The sequence below is a fragment of the Mixophyes fleayi genome, chromosome 8 (assembly GCF_038048845.1).
Source record: "Mixophyes fleayi isolate aMixFle1 chromosome 8, aMixFle1.hap1, whole genome shotgun sequence".
Taxonomy (NCBI): domain Eukaryota; kingdom Metazoa; phylum Chordata; class Amphibia; order Anura; family Limnodynastidae; genus Mixophyes; species Mixophyes fleayi.
In genome coordinates, this window is record NC_134409.1 from 37833034 (window position 1) to 37854748 (window position 21715).

At 39.0% G+C, this 21715-nt stretch overlaps 1 protein-coding gene across 1 annotated transcript in view; it reads right to left on the reverse strand.

Moving 5' to 3' along the window:
- Positions 1 to 8447: 8447 nt before the first annotated feature.
- The window catches only part of EPHX4 (epoxide hydrolase 4), a 70120-nt gene continuing 56852 nt past the window's right edge, over positions 8448 to 21715 (reverse strand). Inside the window, exons 5-7 of the mRNA XM_075182385.1 lie at positions 16216 to 16319; positions 13004 to 13152; positions 8448 to 10162 (exon numbers count right to left, since the gene is read on the reverse strand). Of these exons, the coding sequence (XP_075038486.1) occupies positions 9928 to 10162; positions 13004 to 13152; positions 16216 to 16319 (488 nt within the window). The 3' untranslated portion in view covers positions 8448 to 9927. The remainder of the gene's footprint in view (positions 10163 to 13003; positions 13153 to 16215; positions 16320 to 21715) is intronic.

Consider the following 21715-nt stretch of genomic DNA (forward strand, 5'->3'; position numbering starts at 1 on the left):
TCAAATATAGAAACACACATTGCAAGAAGATCAAGAACGAGATTCAGCAAAATACCATTTTTTGTTTCCTCTTTAAGAGCTTATAATTAGCAAGAATAAAACAATCAACGGAAACGAGATTGGATATGGGGGGGGGTACTGGAGGGGGGAGAGAAGGGGACCACGAGATAGAACCATGAGGATAGCCTCAAACTAAACAGTATAGAATAGGCCATAGGGAGTGAAGGGGGGGACCATTGAAAGGTACACTGTTCACCTCACATTGCCCCTCCCCCCAGAGGCCAGCGCATGGGGAGGCGGGGAGACGCGAGACTACATTCAGTAAACAGCCAAGGGTCCCAGACTTGAAAACATAGCCCCTGTCATGAAGATAATAAGTTATCTTCTCATAGCTGCAACATGCCATGTCTGGCGTTTAAATGTGGAGAGAAATGGAGGTGAAGTGTTTTTCCAGTTCAGAGCTATTATAGGTTTTGCTGCTGCTAGTATGTGCGCAGCCAGTTTCCTAGAAAATTTATCAAGATCTTGATGGAAGTAATAGAGCAAGAATATCTAGGGATCCTTTGACATCGGAGCCTCAGAGAGAATTCAAGAGACCATGGACCAAGTCCCAAAAGGGGGCGATACTTGGACAGGTCCACCATATATGTAGCATTATGTCCCCGGGACCACAACTCCACTAGCACTCAGGAGAAGACGAAGGAAACATTTTGTGAAGTTTTGTGGGAGTATAAAACCAATGATAGTAAATTTTGTAAGAGGTATCTTTGATTTTGGTGGAGATTGAACTTTTGGCTATTCCCAATCTCATGTCTTCTCACACTTCCTGGCCCAGTGGGGGGTGGTCCAAGATAACATAGTAAAATAGTAACATAGTTGATGAGGTTGAAAAAAGACACCAGTCCATCAAGATCAATCTATTTTGGATCTCCTGCGATTTCCCATTCAGCTCCATGAGATCCGGAGAGGGAAGGGCAGCATCGAGAAAGACAGAGTAAAGTTGAGAAATCGGGGTGTTGCTTGCAAATGTTTTCTAAAGCGGTGAGGTCTCAAAGTACATGAGTCTGGAGCAGGGAACATAAGAAGTGGCGAATTTGGAAAAATTCAAAAGGGTTAATTGTCTGGGATGGGGGGTTTTGCTAAAGTACTGCCAGAGCTATCCATTGACCCCATCTGGTAAAATCAATAGGTAATTTAAGGCTCACTCGGATCCAGCTATGACATCTCGCTGTAGAAAACCTGGGGTAAACAAAGGGTTTGTTACGCCCCCTACAGCAAGATGGTGAGAACTATCAGATAATGTTGGTGCAGGCTGAATCAGGACACAGAATCTAATGAACCCTCCAGTCTTAACCAAGAACTTCCGCAAGGTGGTATGGCTTTGCAGCCCCCAGAATGTTCCACTATCGTGATAGATGTAGTAAGGGATGGCTAGGTCCGAAGTATAAAAGGAAAATCTGTAAACGTAGTCAGCAATCCAAGTCCAAATACCAGAGAGAGTCAAAGTACCAGAAGGAGAATCCAAAACCAATCAGGGACAAGCCGGGCCATACACTGGGAGTTCACTAGTAGCTTGCATGAACAAGAAATGAGAGGAGCCAGACGTCTAGGGAGTAAGACTATTGCTCTGATACTGATCTAGTGTACAGTGCTGTCTTATATAGTTCAAGGGATTTGAGTTAGTGCTACCGATCTGCACCCCCTGGATATAGGGCAAATATCAGGAGGGAGAGGGGGCAGCCCTGACGTGTGCCATTGTTTATGGTAACCAGGTCGGAGGGCGTACCATTGATCAGGATCTTAGCTGAAGGAGCGGTGTACATTGCCAAAACGCCAGTAAGGAAGTCGCCAGTAACGCCAAAGGCCTCAATGGTGACTCTCACAAAACCTCATGAGATCCTATCAAATGCTTTTTCAGCATCTAAGGAGAGCATAATAATAGGGGATCTCCTGGAGTTTGCAATGTGGATAAGATCAATAGCCCATCTAGATTACTGTTACAGTAAGAGCCGCAGGGCCCTCTCATGGGCCCACTGACATGATGGACCACAGACTTTGCCTGCCCCTATGGGCAGCCCTACACACAAATAACCATGTAGCAAAGGAGTGTGCAGCAGAAAGACTATGTTGATCATGTAATTTTACACATTTCCACTTAAACATTTTCAGGATGAATGGTAAAACTAACACAAACCTGTCATGAACTGGGAAGGGGGTGCTAGTGCAGTCCGTAGTAAATTGCCTAATCTTTGTAGATAGAATAATGTTTGGACTTCATCAAGAGGTAGTTTCATATTGTAGGGTAGACATTTTCAAAGATATTTTTGACATAACTTCTTTGCCAAAAACGATCAAGCATCGTCATAATGAAAAGTCTAAATCTTTGGATTAAAACTTTTATTACTTTATTTTGAAGTTAGAGGCTTTATGTAAATGTGCTAGCCTTAAAGCTTTATCATATTGGATAAGATCTGTATTTTTTTTATTTCTGGCATTATGATGGATGCTTCTTATGTAGCCATGGTCTTGCAGTACAGAGACACCGTCATACAGTGTGATCGCTGCTCTCTTGTGTGGGAAGCTGTAAAGTTGGTTTCCTAGGGATAAAATCTATCCTGTATCCTTACCTGTCAACCTTGGTTTCCAAGTCATTAAATATGTCTGCCTAGTTCACATCTTCAGCAGACCTGTAACCTTTATTTCCCATCTGCCCTGTTTGCATATATTGTGGAAAACCTAGTTCCAGTAATTAATTCACATTCAGTCCTGCAGGTCCTTTCTCTGTTGGCAGATCAATGGTGTGATAATCACAGAGACACACCGTAGTCATTATTATATGACAGTACTGAAAACATGAGTGGCTCATAACTGCAACAAATTAATAAGTGCTGTTTTCTTCTGGAATATATACGTTCACAAAACAGATACTGCAGAGCTACACACTTTAATTACAATGGTAGTTTGCGAAGACTTTACCTTTTACCTAGGAAAACACAGTTCATGTCCAAATTTAGTTTTATATTTGCTCTTTATTACAAGTTTATTAAATAGGTTATAAGTAAAACATACCAGCAGCCCTGCAGAAAACAGAGTGCAAAGAATCCAGTGTCATGAGCCGCCACAGTTCCCCTAGCGTGAGCCGTAACAAGGGTGGTGCAGGCGGTGCCGTCGCCCAGGGCGCAAGCCCAGGGGGCGCAGCAGCCGCCCGCTACCTAGCCCTATCTTCTGCCTTTTACCTTCGCAGTGGAAGTGATTGTTGATGAAGGTCGGTTTGCCCTTCCATACAGTCATCAATAAAGTTAATTTATTTGAATCCCACCACAATATATGTGTATATATATATATATATATATATATATATATATATATATATATATAATCATGCATTTGCAAATATGTGTAACAGAATTCTTTCAGTAAAGTACTAGCCACACCCCCACATTAGGTTGACCACACCCACTTGTTAAATGCCACTCCCACTTAGATGGGGGCGCCAGTGCCCTGTCTCGCCCAGGGCACTAAAATATCTAGTTACGGCACTGCCCCTAGCCGCCATGACTCACTGTCCCGGGCTGTATGTGTCCCGACCATCTCCATGATGAATGGGACATCACTTCCGTTTTCGGGACGGCCATCTCCAGGGCAATGGCGGGACGCTGTAAGAATCGTTGCGTCCTGGCGGTAAGGGCAGCTGGGCACGTGCGCAGGGACAGGTAAATTAATTAGCAGCCTCCTAAGGCTGATTTCCCCAGCAGCGTTCCTGGCTCCTCATTGGGCCACCTATGTATTTAAGGCAGGGAGGGCTTAGCCTCCCTGCTGGTTATAGCGTTCGGTTCCTGGCTGCTGACCTGCTCCTGTCCTGTTATGTCTATCTCTGGATTGCTTCTTGTGTTCGACCTTTGGCTTGTTCCCTGGACTTTGGATATTGCTCGTGGCCCTGACCTTTGCTTGTGACTCAGATTCTCTCTTTTGCTGCTGGCCCTGACCTCTGCCTGAACTTGACCTCACTTATCTCTATTGCGCTTGGACTCTGGCTTGTTCCTGATCATCGTTGCCCTCTGTCATCCCCTCCTATTTCTGTGCTGCAGCATTACTTATAAGCTTATACTACGTTGAGTTAAAGACATGGGGGCATCTGAGTACCTGTGAGCGTATCAAGCTCTACAGAAAAGGTGGCTGCTATAGGTGAAGACCTCTGCTATAGTTCTGTATGCTTATGATATTGCTGGTAACAGTAACATCCAGTACATCTGATCGTAGATTTGCTGGGGGTCATTTACAAATTAATGCATAGTTCACATACTCAGATTAACAATTAGTACCCATATTAATACCCAAGTATTTGTTAACAAACTGAAGTTTGATAGTGATCTCTACCTATGTGATATACTAAGATGTTGCTTCTTACTTGGCTGATGAGGATGTTGACTAATGTTTGAATTCCTGAATGCATTATTTAAGCAATGCAGAAAGTAACACATTGTCCACTTCAGTAAGCCACAATTTTGTATTAATGTGTAATGAGACTCATCGAAACTGTGGATAAGCTTACCACAATTCTGCTTCAATGCAGAACCTCAGCCCTGGACAGAGACATAACTTAAAATTTTAGCGCCTGAGCCGACAAGGAAAACTGACGCCTCCCTTGCCCTCAACTTTAACCAAGTTAACCTAAAATATTCATAAACTGTGCCCCCCTTCAATGTTGCTCCCTCTAGCAGAGCCCTGGTTACGGCCCTGAATCTGAAGATCTAAGCAATCTGGATGTGCGTACGCTACTGCAGTAAATTAAACCTTACGGGACACAGTCCTGTTTTGAGTTAGTTCTCAAAACAGTATTAGGACCCATGATACATTTTCTGCTTAACAATTTCAGCCTTTGATTCAGCAAAAATATACAGTCAAAGCTTTTATAATTGGTAAACAACACAAGGACATACAATTTCTAATTGATCTATAAACTATTTTTAGAACTAGAATGCCATCATGTGACATTGTTCTGGACGATAAAAATATGTAAGTTATTTTAAAGAAGCAATCACACGTAGAAAGTTTTGTTGTTTTTTTTATTTCCTTTACATAGCAAGTTAAATACCCTTTAAGCATGTATTTGATTTTTTTTAGCGCTCCTCCTATAAATCAATATCTTGTATTCCATACCTCTCTGGAGGGCGAACAGATATGGCTGCCATAGGGCCACAGCTCTCAGCATGTCATGTGATGGCAGAGGGAAGGGAAGGAGAGGGAGGATTTTACAGGGCATAGAAGTGACACAACACACATTGGGCCTGATTCATTAAGGAATGTAAGGCAAAAAAATGAGTATGTTTTCTCCTGGGCAAAACCATGTTACAATGCAAGGGGTACAAATTAGTTTATTATTTTGTAGATAAGTTAAATACTGTCTGTTTTTCATGTAGCACAGAAATACTTGATAGCTTATTTGTAAACTGATATGTAAAGTTGATCTAGGACATGCCTTACCTCAATTTTAAATCTGCCATCACATTTTAAATTTACCTCCCCCTCCAATGCAACATGGTTTTGCCAAGGTGGAAAGTTACTCATTTGTTTTGCTTTACTTTCCGTAACGAATCAGGCCCACTGCCTGGCTGCCAGACACAGAGACACAGACTCACACCATTCAGCATCTCATGTGAAAACAGAGTTCAGAGGGGTGTTCCAAAGCCTCTCTGCTCACTACGTCATGTGCCATGTGACTGTGGTTGCCTGTGTAGTCACACAACACTGAAAAATCTGAAGAATTATCAATCATTAATAGCAGTCTGAAGAAACAAACCAAGCAGTAAAGTTAATTACCAAGCTGCTTCTTATAGCATGCTACAATGATTTATGTAAACAAAAAAACTATAGGATTGCTGCTTTAAATTGCATAATTTCTTGTTAACTCAACATGAGCAGAATTTTGTAGGTTTAACTAACAAAATGTCTTCTTCCACTGTTTGCAGGTATGTAAACAGTAATGAATGTTGTTTAATTTTCTTTTTTATAGACTATTAATGAGAAGTGGACATTACGTGTGCACTGGAAAGTTGTCTCCTCCTAGAATGAAAGCCAATCTAATTTTTTTTGTTTAAACAATGTGACATAAACACTGGAATAGTGTTTTTGGGCATGCATGTTTGTCCCAGGTTTCTGTCCTACATGTTTTAAAAAAACGCAGGAAAAGGTTTATTTGCATTTAAACGACTTGCTAGGAGCTTAAGGCCCTTGGTAAAAACTGATAAAGGGTTCCTGGGGTTATGTATGGAGAGTGAAGGCAGGCTCCATTCATTAGGCCCCATTTCAGGTCCTTTGAGCCTTCTGCCTAAGGATAGGCTGTTTGGCACTTGCAACTGTGGAAGGTTGTTAAAAAGCAGTCAGGCTAGACATCCATGCTGCTCTGCCTGGGGAATCGACTGCAGAGTCTTTATAAGAGAAAGCCTAATATTTGTTTTGAGTAAACTATACCCGCCGGAACTTCTGTTTTCTTTTATAGTTTGACAGTCAGGAACAACTTGTGTTTAGTTAGTGCCGGACAGGCAAGGTGTTTTTCGTTAATTTTGCTGCTTAATAATACTGACTTAGGCCAATTTACCAAAACCTTGGACTTGTGTTATCTCTCGGCAGCTACACACTACCCCAGGAGATGGCGCCTGTTCCCCTAACCCAGTTACAACATATATATTGATGGATGTTAAAAACAGAATATTTTCTAGAACAAATTTTAATATAACTAAAGTTTTTGTTTTTAAAATATTGCAATTAATATCTTTTTTATGATACACCACAAATACGTTTTGTATAATTTTTCACATCTCTACCCTCTGTATCGCTTTCTCATTAGTGACAAAGATTTCCTTGACCCTTTTAAAAAGACAAGTGGAACTGAGTTTTGAAAACATTGATTTGGAGGGGGAAATCCAGATTTAAACTAAGGAAAAATTTGTTTTTATCTACAGTGTATTAGCTTGGAGTGGAAGGCAATTGGGCTGCTACGAGTGTATTTGTCTAGGGCAGCCTGAATCCTTAATCAAGCCTGTTTTTGGACCTCCCCTTCGGGCCACTTCACACAAAGGAGAAGCTGGATCCGGGAGGGTGGCCTACATTCCCGAAAATCTGGGAAGACTTTTCGAAATTCGGGGAGTCTCTCAAGCAATTCCAGGAGATTAAACAATAATGTAAATTATACTTAATATAATTTCCATCTGAACTTGGGTTTGATGTCCTTACAATTCAAGGAGATTTGATACATCTGGCAAGTTATATTTTCCAAGTACCCCCAACAAGACCTCTTTCTAAAACCATGATCTCTTCTCCATCTTTTACAACAAAATTGCCATTTTATTTTTATATACCATTCTTGAATGACTCCACAACAATATTCACTCGTGTACTGTTGGCATAACTTTGAGATTTAGTCCTTTCAAACTGCAAAGACATTTATACATTTTCTATGACACTTTGAGAACAGTAACAGCACAAACTGTGACAACAACCCTGACACCAATCAACAATATGTGACAGAATTATCAAACACAATACTAATTACCTTTAACATAAAGTCCAATCAAACTTTTATCCATTCTATATTTGTATCTCCTCCACCAATGTTATTCTATACCCAGGTAAAAAAAAAACCACACCATCCCCAAATGTTTCCTGATCAAAGCACAATTTTATTATTTTACTGGCTGCTTTAAAATAAAGTCAGTGAGGCCAACGTTTGATCCATTATTAAAGGAGACAATACCTTTTGAGCATAGTCTCTTTTTTATTGGAGAACTACAAATAAAATGTACATTTATAACATGTTTAAAAACATAATGTAATTTAAAATATAAACCATAACAGTGGACCTATCCTATAGAAATGATTGAGGCAGCCATTTGGTGGGATGTACTAATTAAGAATGTAGCCCATCAATTTAGCATGAACCAGCAACTTATGCAGGGGCGGGCTGGGCGGGGGGGCAGTGCTGAAGGGCTCCTCCCATAGCCTATGGGATCCCTGTAGCAGCAAATCACTGAGGGCCAGGGTGTCAGATTGACACCCTGTGCCCCGCCTCCCCCTCCCCCTAGTACAGCCCTTTAGATATGATTGGGGCAGCCCCAATTAATGATATACATGGGAGCCTCAATCTCACAGGAGGCTCCCATGAAGTAAGTAAAAATAAATAAATAAATATAAATGAATGTATATATAAATATGTAAATAAATAAATCATTACTATAAATGAAAAAAATAAATAAATAAAATTTATATATATATATATATATATATATATATATATATATATATGGGCCGCTACTTATGGGCCAGTGCTAAAATTTGCCATCCCTCCCCTGAACTTATGAACAAAAGTCATGAATATTAGACAGTGCCTCAGTGATCTTACTCATTCCCAGCAAGCATGATAGGCTTAATACTGTTCAGTCCACAAATTTTTTATAGTATACCCCCTTACCCTTAACTAGCTGAACATGAAGGGGTCCAAATGTACGGTTTCCCTCCTTTTGAAAGGAGTGGTAAATTCTCCAACTGCTGCTGGCTAAAGGATTTGAATCTTGGCGCATCCAAGACATTTGGTTGGCTGCCATGGCAATCCAATCAACTGCTCTCAGTATTAAAGTGTCAAAAGCACCAAAATACAAAACGTGAAGGAATCAGCAGCGGAATGATTATTATAATGGAACGTGTCTCTCGGAAAACAGGAGTCATTGGACCCTCTCTATCCTGCTATTTTGGGAAGAGGGGTTTATTCTTAAGTTCTTTGTTCATTTTATTGTGACTCTGTAGCTCTTATTTTATAGTATCTTTGGTAATACCTTCTTACAGCCACACGCTGCAGGTGTACACCTGTGTTTATTATCTATGATTAGGTTTAGTCATTGCCTATTTGCTATGCATAGAAAACATATTAAAAATAAGGAGTATCATAACATTAACACTACGCCATTTTTAAAGTGAATTGTAAAAAACAAATTGTGTCTTGATCGTTTACCTGTTAAAAAATAAAACGTGCAGCTCTGATGAGAAAATATTTAATACTTTGACAAGATAAAAAAAAAAACTGCTTTTGGAAAGGTTGAACCAGCTACTTTTACTCTGTAATATTAGCAATTTACGTCAATAAGAAAATCAGGTTCATTAAGTCTTAAGCAAAATATATATTTTCTTTGAATTAACCGGTCCACTTGCAAATCAGTGTTTCTGCTGAAGCCTTTTGCAGTAATAGTATAGCGTGTGCTGCTTCAAGTAATCCAGCCAAAGATTAAAAGCACTGTATTATATTTTACATTGTGCTAATTATTAAGATGAGGTAAAATATTTCATTTTCACATCCTTATGTTCAACAACAAATAGCAGAAACACACAGTACCACCATAACTAATTTTAGTACAAAGAGTCACAGCGTCAGGACAAGCCATTTCGTGCAGTGACAACATTTTAAGTGATGTTTTACAAAATGTAGTAAAAAAATAAAAATTAAATTATATCCATATGACCAGCTGGCCAATGGCACCCCTGTATTGACATTTTAAAAAGTTTTACAAGGCACCACACAACAATTGTAAAGAATGCGAGATATCAGAGACTTCCATGACTTTTGTTGTTGTACAGTGTAAACTCAGAGATGTTAAGGCATGTGTATGTGCAAAATATAACACTACAATTCAGACTGGCATTGACAATTGACACAGCTTACGGGACAATCCGCTCTGTTTAAAATACACAGTGACATTATAGTAGACACATTATCGTGACCATGTTCACTGAGACAAGCTAAATAGGCCCTTTGTTAGGTAATTGCTGTTTTTTTTTATTGATAAACCAGCTTCCTGCTAGATGGGTTGTATTTTCTAGCAGGGAAGAGGTTACAAGCAAGAGTAGACCTTTTTTATATGGAAATAACAGTGCTCAAAATCAGTCTTTTGTTCGAAATCTGTCTTCCTCGAGAAAGGTCCATATCAGGGTGTTAACCAATTCAGGCTGATCCTGCTGGAGCCAGTGGCTGCCGTGTGACAACACTGACAGCTGGAAATAATTCTTCACATAGACTCTCGTCAATTCAGCCATTTCCACTTCCACAAATGCATCATGTTCTCCCCAAAGCAGCAGGGTTGGCATGGTCACCTGGTGGTGTTTTAAAGGCAGGCAGCTGTATTAGAAAAAAAAATACAGAAAACAAACACAATATTGGCTTTCATAGTGGAAATGTGTTGCCGGCTGCAGAGTTTCATACTTGAGACAATTACTGAACCTTTTCAGTGGAGTTTTAAGACACATATATAGTTCTACACACAAACGACATATAGAAATGTATTTTCCCAATAGTACAATAAATTACCTCACATTTTGATTAATTATTCATCTGTCATTCTAAGAACCAATGTACGGATGATACAAATCATAGAGGGTACCTCTGTGCACTCTATGGTCATCAAATCATAGCATAAGTGCAGTGAAATGAATTGATTTGAAAAAAGCTGGGAGAATAAATAAATTGTAAGGTGAAAAAAAACCAATCTATGTCTAGAACATCTAAGCAAAACCTAATGCCTTCCACATTAAACAGGTTTCCCCAGGATCCAAGGATGTCTGAAAAGATAAATGTCGGAGCAACGTTTTTTTATTTAAAGTTTTAACTACATTGTGTACCGTAGTGAACGTGACCGCTTTTCTGCACACATACGGCTTTCTTTTGATGACATTTTAAATTGTATATTTAGTTTTAAAATGTTATAAAGCGAAATGTATGTAAAAATAGACAGATAACACTTTTACAATTGCTTTGACCCAATTAGTGCAACCCCAGAAAGATGTTGAAAATGAATCAGTTCTAGTTTTCTGAAATATAGGAATACAGAGTATGTGTATTTTATTTACAGTTGTAGGGCTCAGAGAGAAAGTTACATTTATTTGTTTATATCTAAGCAGAGCATATTACCAGCAATTATTAGATTTAGTGTAACCTAGATCTGCCAGCAGCTGACATGCCAGCCACTATTAGATACAGGTTGCACTGGATATATTAGTTCTGACAGGAGAACTTAAAGAGATTTCACCTGAAACCCCCCCCCCCCCCCCGCCCCACACACACTTACAGTATATAGCTCAATCCTGCCAACTTTACATCTTTGTGCACAGCACCTAGCATCTGGTGAGTATTGTAAATATTGTATTAATTGCTTTTTCTGTAGCTTCATATGCGCAAATATGTAATATCTGCATTACTGCTTACCTCTCTTGGTGGTGCTGTTGCTGCCTTTTAAGGCTTAAAAATGTTAATTAAAGTGAATCATTTCTTTAACCCCTACCCTGCTGATGTGGGTTTCACAAGGTGCTGTTATTTTTTTTTTTTTACATCCAGCTATTACTTCTTTCTTTCATTAGCATGCATCCTTAGCAGTATTAGCAATACAGGGGCTAAAACTATTTAACATGTCTATGTGATTAAACGTTTGTCAACAAAAAATCATTTAAAAGCCATTATTAAAAAATAATTGTACTTTTACAATTGTAGATAGATAATGGTGTCACAAAGAGGGTACAAACTCCTACATAAGGTTGCACCATAAATCATTCAGCCTCAATTTGGTTTTTTTTGCAAAAGATTAGAAAAATGGTTAACTTGAACTTCAACATCCAAATTTTTAACCTACAAAGCTGCATGCTTCTTTATTATAGAGAAGCAAACTACCTTCCACATCTTATAAGTTCAATATTGTGTTTGTTTATGTCACATAGTTATTAGTGTGAGTTGTTAAATTACGTGTATTTATGTATTTTAGAGTCCTATAAACTGTTCTGCCTCTCAAAAGAGAACATTTTACTGACCTCTTTGCCTCAAAGACCTACTAAGCTATGTCATACTTGCCAACTCTCCCGGAATGTCCGAAAGACTCCCAAAATTTGGGTCGGTCTCACGGACTCCTGGGAGAGCAGGCAAGTCTCCTGTATCCCAGCAACTGTCTAGCCTAAATGATGCGATTCGTGGTGAATCGTGGCATTTTTGCCCCGCCCCCCGCGACAAAACGGCGTTTGCATTGCGGGGGGCGGGGACAAAATTCCACGTTTGGCCGCTCCCCGCCCCTCCCGCCCTCTAGTCACTCCCTTCTCCCGGAATACACTTGACAAAAGTTGGCAAGTATGAGCTATGTGGTCTCATTCTAAACCAGAATATATTTGAAAGAAAAACATTTTCTTCCAGAAATAATCATCATCAATATTTTTATACTAAAGAGCATATATAAGATAAAAAAATGGGTATGGATAGTGAGACAAGGTGCAGGCTGTGTCTGTGGCCTTTCAGAAAATCCAGGCCTGGGGGTAAATGTATGAATCTCCGGATTCTTCATCTCCGGCGTGTTCAGCCTCTTCAGCGCTTAAATTTAAAGCGGCGCTGCATTGTAAAGGGAAGTTTCCCTTTACAATGCAGCGCCGCTTTAAATTTAAGCGCTGAAGAGGCTGAACACGCCGGAGATGAAGAATCCGGAGATTCATACATTTACCCCCTGGTCTGGTTTGTAGTAAAGAAATGGAAATGCAACATATAATTAATAGAATACTTTAGCTATTTAAATAACAAAGAGTAATACTGGCATAGAGTAACACAAAAGCTATTATATTTGTTTTTCTGCTGTTCTTTGTTTGACAGTAAAAATAAAAAAGCAAGAAAATTTTCCCCTTCATTTGTTCTTGAAAGAGTGTCAAACAAGCTGTTTAATAGGAAAATGGAAATATTCAATGTAATAAAGGACTAGGGCAAATGTAATTCAGTTCTTTGAACTGTCTGCTTCCATGTGCAGCACAAAAGGACGCAGAACCATTTGGGCAAAGGGATAATTTCATGCACAATTAGGGAGTGAACCTATTTATATGATGGGCACACTTTTAAAGTGAGTCACATTACATAAATGGGTGTATTCTATTTACCAAGTGCATACAAATCACAGACAGACAAAAGGATGCCAAAGATTCTTTTTATTTTAAACCTCACCTGAAGATATTGCGATAATGGTTTAAAGGACCACTTAGGGCTCCCGGTTGTGAAAATATATAAAGGTAAGCCTCCATGTCTTCATCTGTGAACCTGCAGCTGTGTTTTCTGATGCCAGTCGCGTCACTGGTAAATAGATCTTTAAGGATCTAGGAAAGAAGTCAATGTACAAACACAATCTCAAATTGCACAAAAACAATCTAATGTAATTAATCCGTCTATCTTGCTGCTGACTTTACAAGTTCATCTTTCACCTACACAGAGGGGAGGCGGCCATTTTGTTGGCTAAATCATTAATTATGAAAATGCAGACATCAAATAAATAGGAGCCGATGCCATCAATGAGTCTAGAGGGTATATTTACTAAACTGCGGTTTTGAAAAAGTGGAGATGTTGTCTATAGCAACCAATCAGATTCTATCTTTCATTCTCACTCCCGTCTCCAGGACTTTGCCTGGGCTGCTCCCCAGCTGTGGAACGATCTTCCACGTTCCATCAGGTTAACATCTACTCTGAAAGGCTTCAAGCGTGCCCTTAAGACTCATTTCTTTATTAAAGTCTATCAGCCCTTCTCCTAACTCCCTTGTCCAGGCTCTCTACCCCAGTTAGTACCACCCTATTTGTGTCTCCCCCTTCCCTTTAGGATGTAAGCTCTCAGGAGCAGGGCCCTCTTTCCTTGTGTGCTCCTCCTACTATTCCATCACCCTCTGTACCTCTTGGCCTGCTTCCCTAGCCCTGTTTTCTTTAGCTTCGGCCTACTTCTCGCTGATTTCTACCATCATTTTCACTCATTGTCCCAGTAATAATTTGATTTGCATTACCATGTTACCTGTGTCTGTGTATATATTTTTATTCGTTTTGTTCTTTCTGTATCATGTTGTGTCATGTACGGCGCTGCAGACCCTTTGTGGCGCCTTATAAATAAAGATAATAATAATAATAATTTATTTAGTACATTCTACAAAATGATAGTTAGTATCTGATTGGTTGCTATAGGCAACATCTCCACCTTTTCAAACCCACAGTTTAGTAAATATACCCCCATGAGAGCAACAACAGTCCATCATATATTGGATCATTCATTATTCTAGGAAAAGACCTCCAAAACAACACTGGGCATACTCCTTAAAGGGAACAACCGTTTAACTAAATTGTCTGCAGGTAATTAGTGCTGCTTATAAGGGTATATGCAATAGCATTGTTTTTTCAAATCCCCTATAGACTTTAATGATGCTATTATCATTCAGAGCACTTAGGTCAGTCTCAGCTTTTTATTACATATCAATAAAGCATTTTTGGCCCTTGCATTCAATGCACCTATTAATATTATGTCATAAAAATGACAGAAGCGATATATACAACACTAATATATGTACAAAGTCTTGTAAATAATACCCCATATATTTTACAACATGTGTATTCATGGTCATTAAACAACAGTAGGAGTAGGAAGAATAAAAGAAAGAAGTGTGACTTATATGATAGCAAACATCTTTCAAAGCGTGTTTTATTTCCTTCTGAATACTAAGCCCTGGGGTTTGACCCCCTCCGTCCTCATGAGATGGTGAGCCTCAGTGTGACAGAGTCTTCCCTACTATTATTACACATGATGAAGGATAAAACAAAGCTAATAATTCAGTATGGAAGTACTCCAGCTGTAGGGGAGACATGTATACTTGTGTTGGGGGAGATATAAAGTAATTCTGATCTGACAGGACCTCCCCTGCACTTCTGCACCATGCAGGATAAAGGTAATGGGGAAGGGGTGTTTCAGGAAAGGGACCCCCACCTAACTGCTCCATACGATCATACTATTTAGGGCAGGGGCGGATCTAGGCAACTGCTGTACCCGGGGCGATTTTAGGGGGGGGGGGGGATTTAGACCACGCCCCCTTTCTAATTTCTAAGGCTGCCGGCGGCTGCACAGTATGTGCAGGTCCGCTCGGCAGTGACAGTGTGCTGCCCGGCTGCTCTGATTGTGTTTAAAACACAATCAGAGCAGCCGGGCAGCACACTGTCAATGCTGAACGGACCTGCACAGTGTGCAGCCGTCAGCAGCAAGCCCCTGCTAGGGGGGGGGGGTCGCCGCCCCCTAGATCCGCCACTGATTTAGGATCTTAAATCTGAAGTGTCTCCTGTAAGGGGAAAGATATCCTTTTTCCGTTTTGATTCCAAACAGGTATTATGCCGATAGGTATAAAATATTCTGCATAAAACACTTCTTACAATATCTGTATAAATTAACAGGAGAGTAAGCTGTCATATGATTTGCATTACCGATGTAGAATGAAGTATTTTAAATTATTGTTACAGAAATGTTTTTCATATATATTTTTTAAACTATTTAAATAAACACTACCCAATATTACAAATAACAGCAACACTTATTTGCAAAGGAATATTAGGTTTGTTTGTCAATGAAGAAAGAGGAATGGTTAAAAGGCAATCATTGTTTTTCAAACATGGCTTAATGAAACGTTTTAACATCCTAAAGTCGTTTTCATTAGATATGGTGTAAAATTGCAAAGACATTTGTAACCACATTATAGGATGGCTTCATATCCCCCATGTTTCACTAGTAGTCTGAAAGTCCTTTAGGAGAACTTGAGAAAAGCAGTAACAGCTGTGAAACTATTTAAAACACCTTGGTAAGGTAAACAGCATTCACATGAGACACACTTATTCTTTATATTTATTATTCCTCTAATTTTACAATAGATCATTACAAACCACTTCCAAAAGACAGGCAATTAGACATACGTACATTGTGCATTTCTAACATGATAACAAACATTTACTTATGAAATAGTGAAATAGAAATAATGTAAAGGGGTTCTTATAATGTCCATGTCATGTCCAAAGCAAACTATGAGCTAGATTTATTAAACTGCGGGTTTGAAAAATTGGAGATGTTGCCTATAGCAACCAATCAGATTCTAGCTGTCATTTATTTAGTACATTCTGCAAAATGACAGCTAGAATCTGATTGGTTGCTATAGGCAACATCTCCATTTTTTCAAACCCGCAGTTTAGTAAATATACCCCCATGTATTACTTAAGTGAGCTGTAATATGAATATGGAAAGGTTGATTATTTTTTTATTTCTGTTGCTAGACAGACTTGTACATAACTTTCTGTGATAACTCTGACTAATGACATCTTCAATGGTATCTTTAATGACATCTGTAATGTAACAGTCTAGGTCAGCTCACCTTGTAATCGTTTACCGTATACATGAGTTCAGGAAACCAAGGCATTTGGAAAAAGAAGTAGCAACCAGATTTAATCAATTGTGAAGGGTGTTGTAGAATATATTCTGAAACAAAAATACCCATGAATTATTTTTAAACTACTGCTGACTAGTTTTATGCAGTACATAAAAAATTGTAGGGAAAATTGCAAACGGACAATTAGTTTATATGAAGGGAGATGTCTATGGAAGTATTACAGTATAATGCAACAATTCATTGTTATAAAATAAATGTGCATGAGCTCTGTTCTACTTACCATGTGGTAAACCAAGCACGAACACATCTTGAAATAGGAGTCACTGGTACTGAACAGATTGTTCACACCTTTGTAAAAGCACCCGATGAAGCATGGGTGTACAATGCGCTATATTCTCTCTACATGCTCATGTACATCCATTAGTGCCTTTACATATATACAGACAACACATTCTATATTGGATCAGTGATCCTTATTGTAGGGTACATTTGGGCTCCTATTACCAATAGTATATGGAATAAAGTGAAGACTCAAATGTTTGTGCTTACAATGTGTTTGAACATCCACCTGCAGCAGATTGATTGGATGGCGGTGACAATAGGGATCAGTGTATGTAATGTCAATCCTGAGCATAATATGATTAAACAGATTCAGCATTTGTAGTCATCCATTATAAAAATAGCCTGAGTGCAGATACTGGGCCTGATTTATTAAGGAAAGTTAGGCAAAAAAGGAGTAAGTTTTCTCCTGGACAAACCATGTTACAATGCAAGGGGTGCATATTAGCTTATTGTTTTGCACATAAGTTAAATACTGGCTGTTTTTTTCAAGTAGTACACAAATACTTGATATCTTTATGTTTACACTGATATTTAATGTTGATCTAAGTCATGCCCCACCCCAACTATAAATCTGTCCCCACATTTTAAATTTAGCTCCCCCTAAACATGGTTTTGCCAAGGTTCAAAGTTACTCATTTTTTTGCTTTACTTTCCTTAATGACTCAGGCTCAATGTATTTAACACATGGATCAACTATGTCACTATGCTGTGTTCACCTGCAGGGCAACACACCATATATGGATGTTGAAATACCTATGAGTACAGAGGCTAATTATGATGTTCTTTGATAATACATATTGAAGCTGACAACTATTGTAAAGCACTATTCAGTTTTGTATAACATGCTCACTCTTTGCGTTTCTACAGATGCTATGTATGTTAGGATATACATTATCTGTACTGCTTATGTTTATAGGATTTTTTTTAAATCTAGAATTCATTTTGTGTAACCATATAATAAATGTATTCATGACACAATGCTAAATTCTCATTATTATATACTTCTGTTGTTGAAAAGGCAATGTGTTGTATTGTAGGTTATGTCACTTCCTCCTCTTTTTCTTGTAGTGATAATATACAGTTACTAGCGGCCATACTGTTCTATCATAGACCATTGCATCCAGCACTTCTAAGACTGATCACACTATCCAACTTATGATATTTATCAGTGATAGCGCCCATCTCTTGCAGATCATACTATCCAGCTAATGACCTGAACCGATGACCTTGTCCTTTTACAGACTATATATATATGCATCCAGTTCATGAACCTTACCAGTGGCCATGCCCTACTGTCACTGACCTACAACAAAATTAATGTTCTCTATGATAAATAAATGGATTACCAAACTCTAAATGTAGGTGTCTTCCTTAAAAGGGATAGCATCAAGAACGTTATAAGAACATGTATATGTGCAATTAATTCAACGCATCACGATCTTCAAACATAAAAGTTCAGTATATATCATATGGAAATATTAGTGGTATGTTATCTACTGTTTTTATATACTGATTTCAATTTTTATTTGTCTCTAAAGGGTTTTTAAGTAGGTCTTTAATGTTATGGGAAGGTTATAAAAAATCACGTGATGTTTGAAAATAAATTCAAATAGCGACATACTTAAACCGTTCACATATATACTGTATATGTTCTGTTATATTACTATACAATTTATTAGTAGGACCCGATGAGCTGTTTGTGAGAAAGACACATCATTTCTCCTCATTGGTTACTATGAATGTACTTTTCCTTGACAATATTTGAGTAGTTTACATCAATATTGTTGTTGTATCATTGTAGAAAAAACGCAACAATCTTATACCCATCAGCTCTCACTATCAAATTCAAATTCTTTAGTATTGTAGACACACAAGATACATGATTCTTTAGTGAAAAAGGCTACAACAAATGCATAAAGATCATCTATATTTAAGATATCTCTTTTCAAATGACTATACTGCATGTGTCCTTTTGCACATCTTTTTACAGCAAATACAGTTTGTTGAATCTTTCCTGCTCTCTAGTTCCTACAAAATCAATACTTTATATTGTAGCAGAAAAGCTAGAAAGCAAACACATTTCACCTCAAGGTCATTGCAATTTTAACAGCACGACCAACATATGCCAAAGCAACACAAATCAAGCAGAAACATTGGCTACTGATATAATAAATATGCAGTGTTGGAGATGATATCTAGGGCTTGCAATACTATATTTACCATTAATAGAAAATGTCTTAACATTATCCAACAGAAATACACTGAAACCAATAACCATAATAATGTATATGATTCAAAATTATATCTCCCTTTCATTGCACCTAAACCTTCATTGCATGTTCAGACTTACTATTACTGTGATTGTCTAAATAAATAACCACACGGACACCAATATAAATTTGGCCAAAGGTCACAGTTTTTATTTAAACAAAAAAGGTGGCAGAAAGAGCAGAGCGAGTCAGCTAACAACTAATAGCGAAACCAAACAGTGGAAGGTCAGATTGCTATTACACCACTGGTCCCAGGATATAATCCTTTATGATGTTACAGCTTCTTAGTAACTGCCATAAGATCATACTTGCCAACTCTCCCTGAATGTCAGGGAGACTCCCTGACATAGGGGTGATCTCCTCACTCCCTGAAGAGTCTGGCATTCTCCCTGATGCTGAGCCAGTACAAGATGTGGTTGGCTTCGCCATCTGTGGCATGATGACACAGTTCAGAAATTGTGTCCTATGTCCATGTATTGAGGCCTATGGAGGTGGCCATTTTCATGGAGACCATGATTTAATCAAAGACTGACAGGTAAGACAACATGACTTCAGTAATGGAGACAGAAATGTAAAAGACACTTCAGTCTCTAAAAATTCATTAGCTGCTTTTCTTTAATGCATAGTTGCCTACTCTCCCAGGAATGTCAGGGAGACTTCCGCATTTCTGGGAATTTCTGGAAATGGCTCGCGCTCTCTCTCTAATTATTTTTTTTTTAAATTCCTGCGTTTGCCCCTGGCAGTGCTGCCAATCATGAAGAGAACAATGATACATATAGGAATGCAGGCATCAATATACACAGAGATATTAGTATTGAGTCTGAGGCAGAGAGGAGTCCAGAGCGCACACCACATACAGCAATGCTGACTGAACACAGAGTCCTGCCATAGCTAGAATATAGTATACAGATATTGTATAATGCCACGATAAGTCACAGTGCAGAGATGAGGAGAAGCTACGACGGAGCGTAGCGATGACTGTAGCAGCAGTGGATACACAATGCAGGTGTCAATTAGCCACGGCAGAGTGAGGCCAGGAAATACACACAGCAGTATTATTCACAGTATAGATGATATAGCCGCGATAAACACAGCAATAATGGGAATTGTCAGGGCTCTGTATGCCACAGAGAAGATAGAAACTAACCAATGTCAGGGCACCACAGGGTTCAATAATAAGTCGTGATTGCACTACACATAGATGCGAGGAAAGTCTATACACCGCAGGGTATAGGAATTAGCAGTGTAAGCGAACAGTCTGTTAGGTACGACAAAGGTTCTTGTACAGCGAGATTGAAGGTAATGAGAGTCTGTGTATAACAATGAAGGGTAACGTCACACCTGATAATAGAAAGAGTCTTGTAATGATACACATGAAGTTACTTGCAACAAGGAAGTCTCTGGGATAGTGCTCCAGCACTTGGTTGATGAAATGGAATTCATCCACAAGGAAAACACGAGGTCAGGATACACAAGGGTCCATGGAATCAGGTAGCAAACAAGTTGCACTAACAGTGAGCAGGTGTCAGTGCTGAGTTTAAATAGAGCAGGTTTTGAATGACCCACCCTAAGGGCGAGTCATATGATCCACAGGAGAACAGAGCAGACAGGAAAAGAAGCAAACCTGGGCAGGATTGTTACACACAGGTACTCGGATGCCCCCAGAACTTAACTTAATGTAGTAAAAGCTTATAAGCAGGAACAGGTAGCAAGGAGATAAGAGAATTGGGGGCCAAGAGTATGCCCCCCACATCAGCTCAGGAGGCAGCAATAATTTAATTACAGCCATGTGCCCTGGCTGCCTTAAACTAGCTGGACCACAGCGGCAGTGTGAGGTGTCCCAGTTGCCCTGGCTTCACAGTGAGTACACCCCTTCTTGGGGACCGCTTCTGCTGCAAGTCTCGGGCAGTCCCCTTTACCACGGGGTTGGATGAAGCTTACCCTGGTGCAATGATTTTTCCACCCTTCCTCCCACATAAATATTTACAGGTCCCCCAGCATTACTGCACAGATCTGCCTCACTACAAGGACAATGCTATTTTGAAATCCAACATCCAATCCAAATCCAATCCAAATTAACATTGTGTCCTTTCATCATCATTTAAATGTCTACTAATGCTGCTGTCTCTAGTTGCCCACTGTTATCTTAATGAATGATTTGGTAAATCTGCCACTGGTGCAATAGCTTTCTCCGATTCAATTAAAAAATAATTAACAATACTTTACAATTCTCTAACTCCATCACTTAGCATAAATCATCATCCATCATATCTCCATCTATACATGTATTCTTTGCCAGGTCCAAAATTTGTCCTGTTAATTTCCCAGAATGTGGACTTTCAATTGCATTGTCAAGACATGTTTTGGGCAACCAAATTTGCATCAGTGTAAGTATTATACATACTTACATGTGTGGGAAGGGCAACTATGAGTCTATCTGTACTATCTCCTTTACATACTTCTACATACTTCATACTTTACATACAAGGTAACAAAAGCCATGCTCTTGGCAACCGATGAAAACTCTGGCAATGTACTGTGTGCCTAATCTTGAATTTTTGTAGTTTGGGTGCAGGCCATCTTCATCTCTAGGCATCCTCATTTATTTATATTGTGACAGCAAATTATGTAACTCTTTCCAATTGGGTATCTACTTGTCTAACTTATTATTATTATCGTAGATTTGTAAGGCGCCACAGTGCTCCGCAGCACCGTACAGTAGGGAAAACAGTACATACATAAAACAGGGACATACAAGGTAGACAAAATAAACGCAGACATGAAAACAAAGGGTATGAAGGAGACACTGCTTATTGAGAGCTTACATTCTAAGTAGAAGAGGGTACAGCTGAAACAAGAGGAGCAAATGTGGC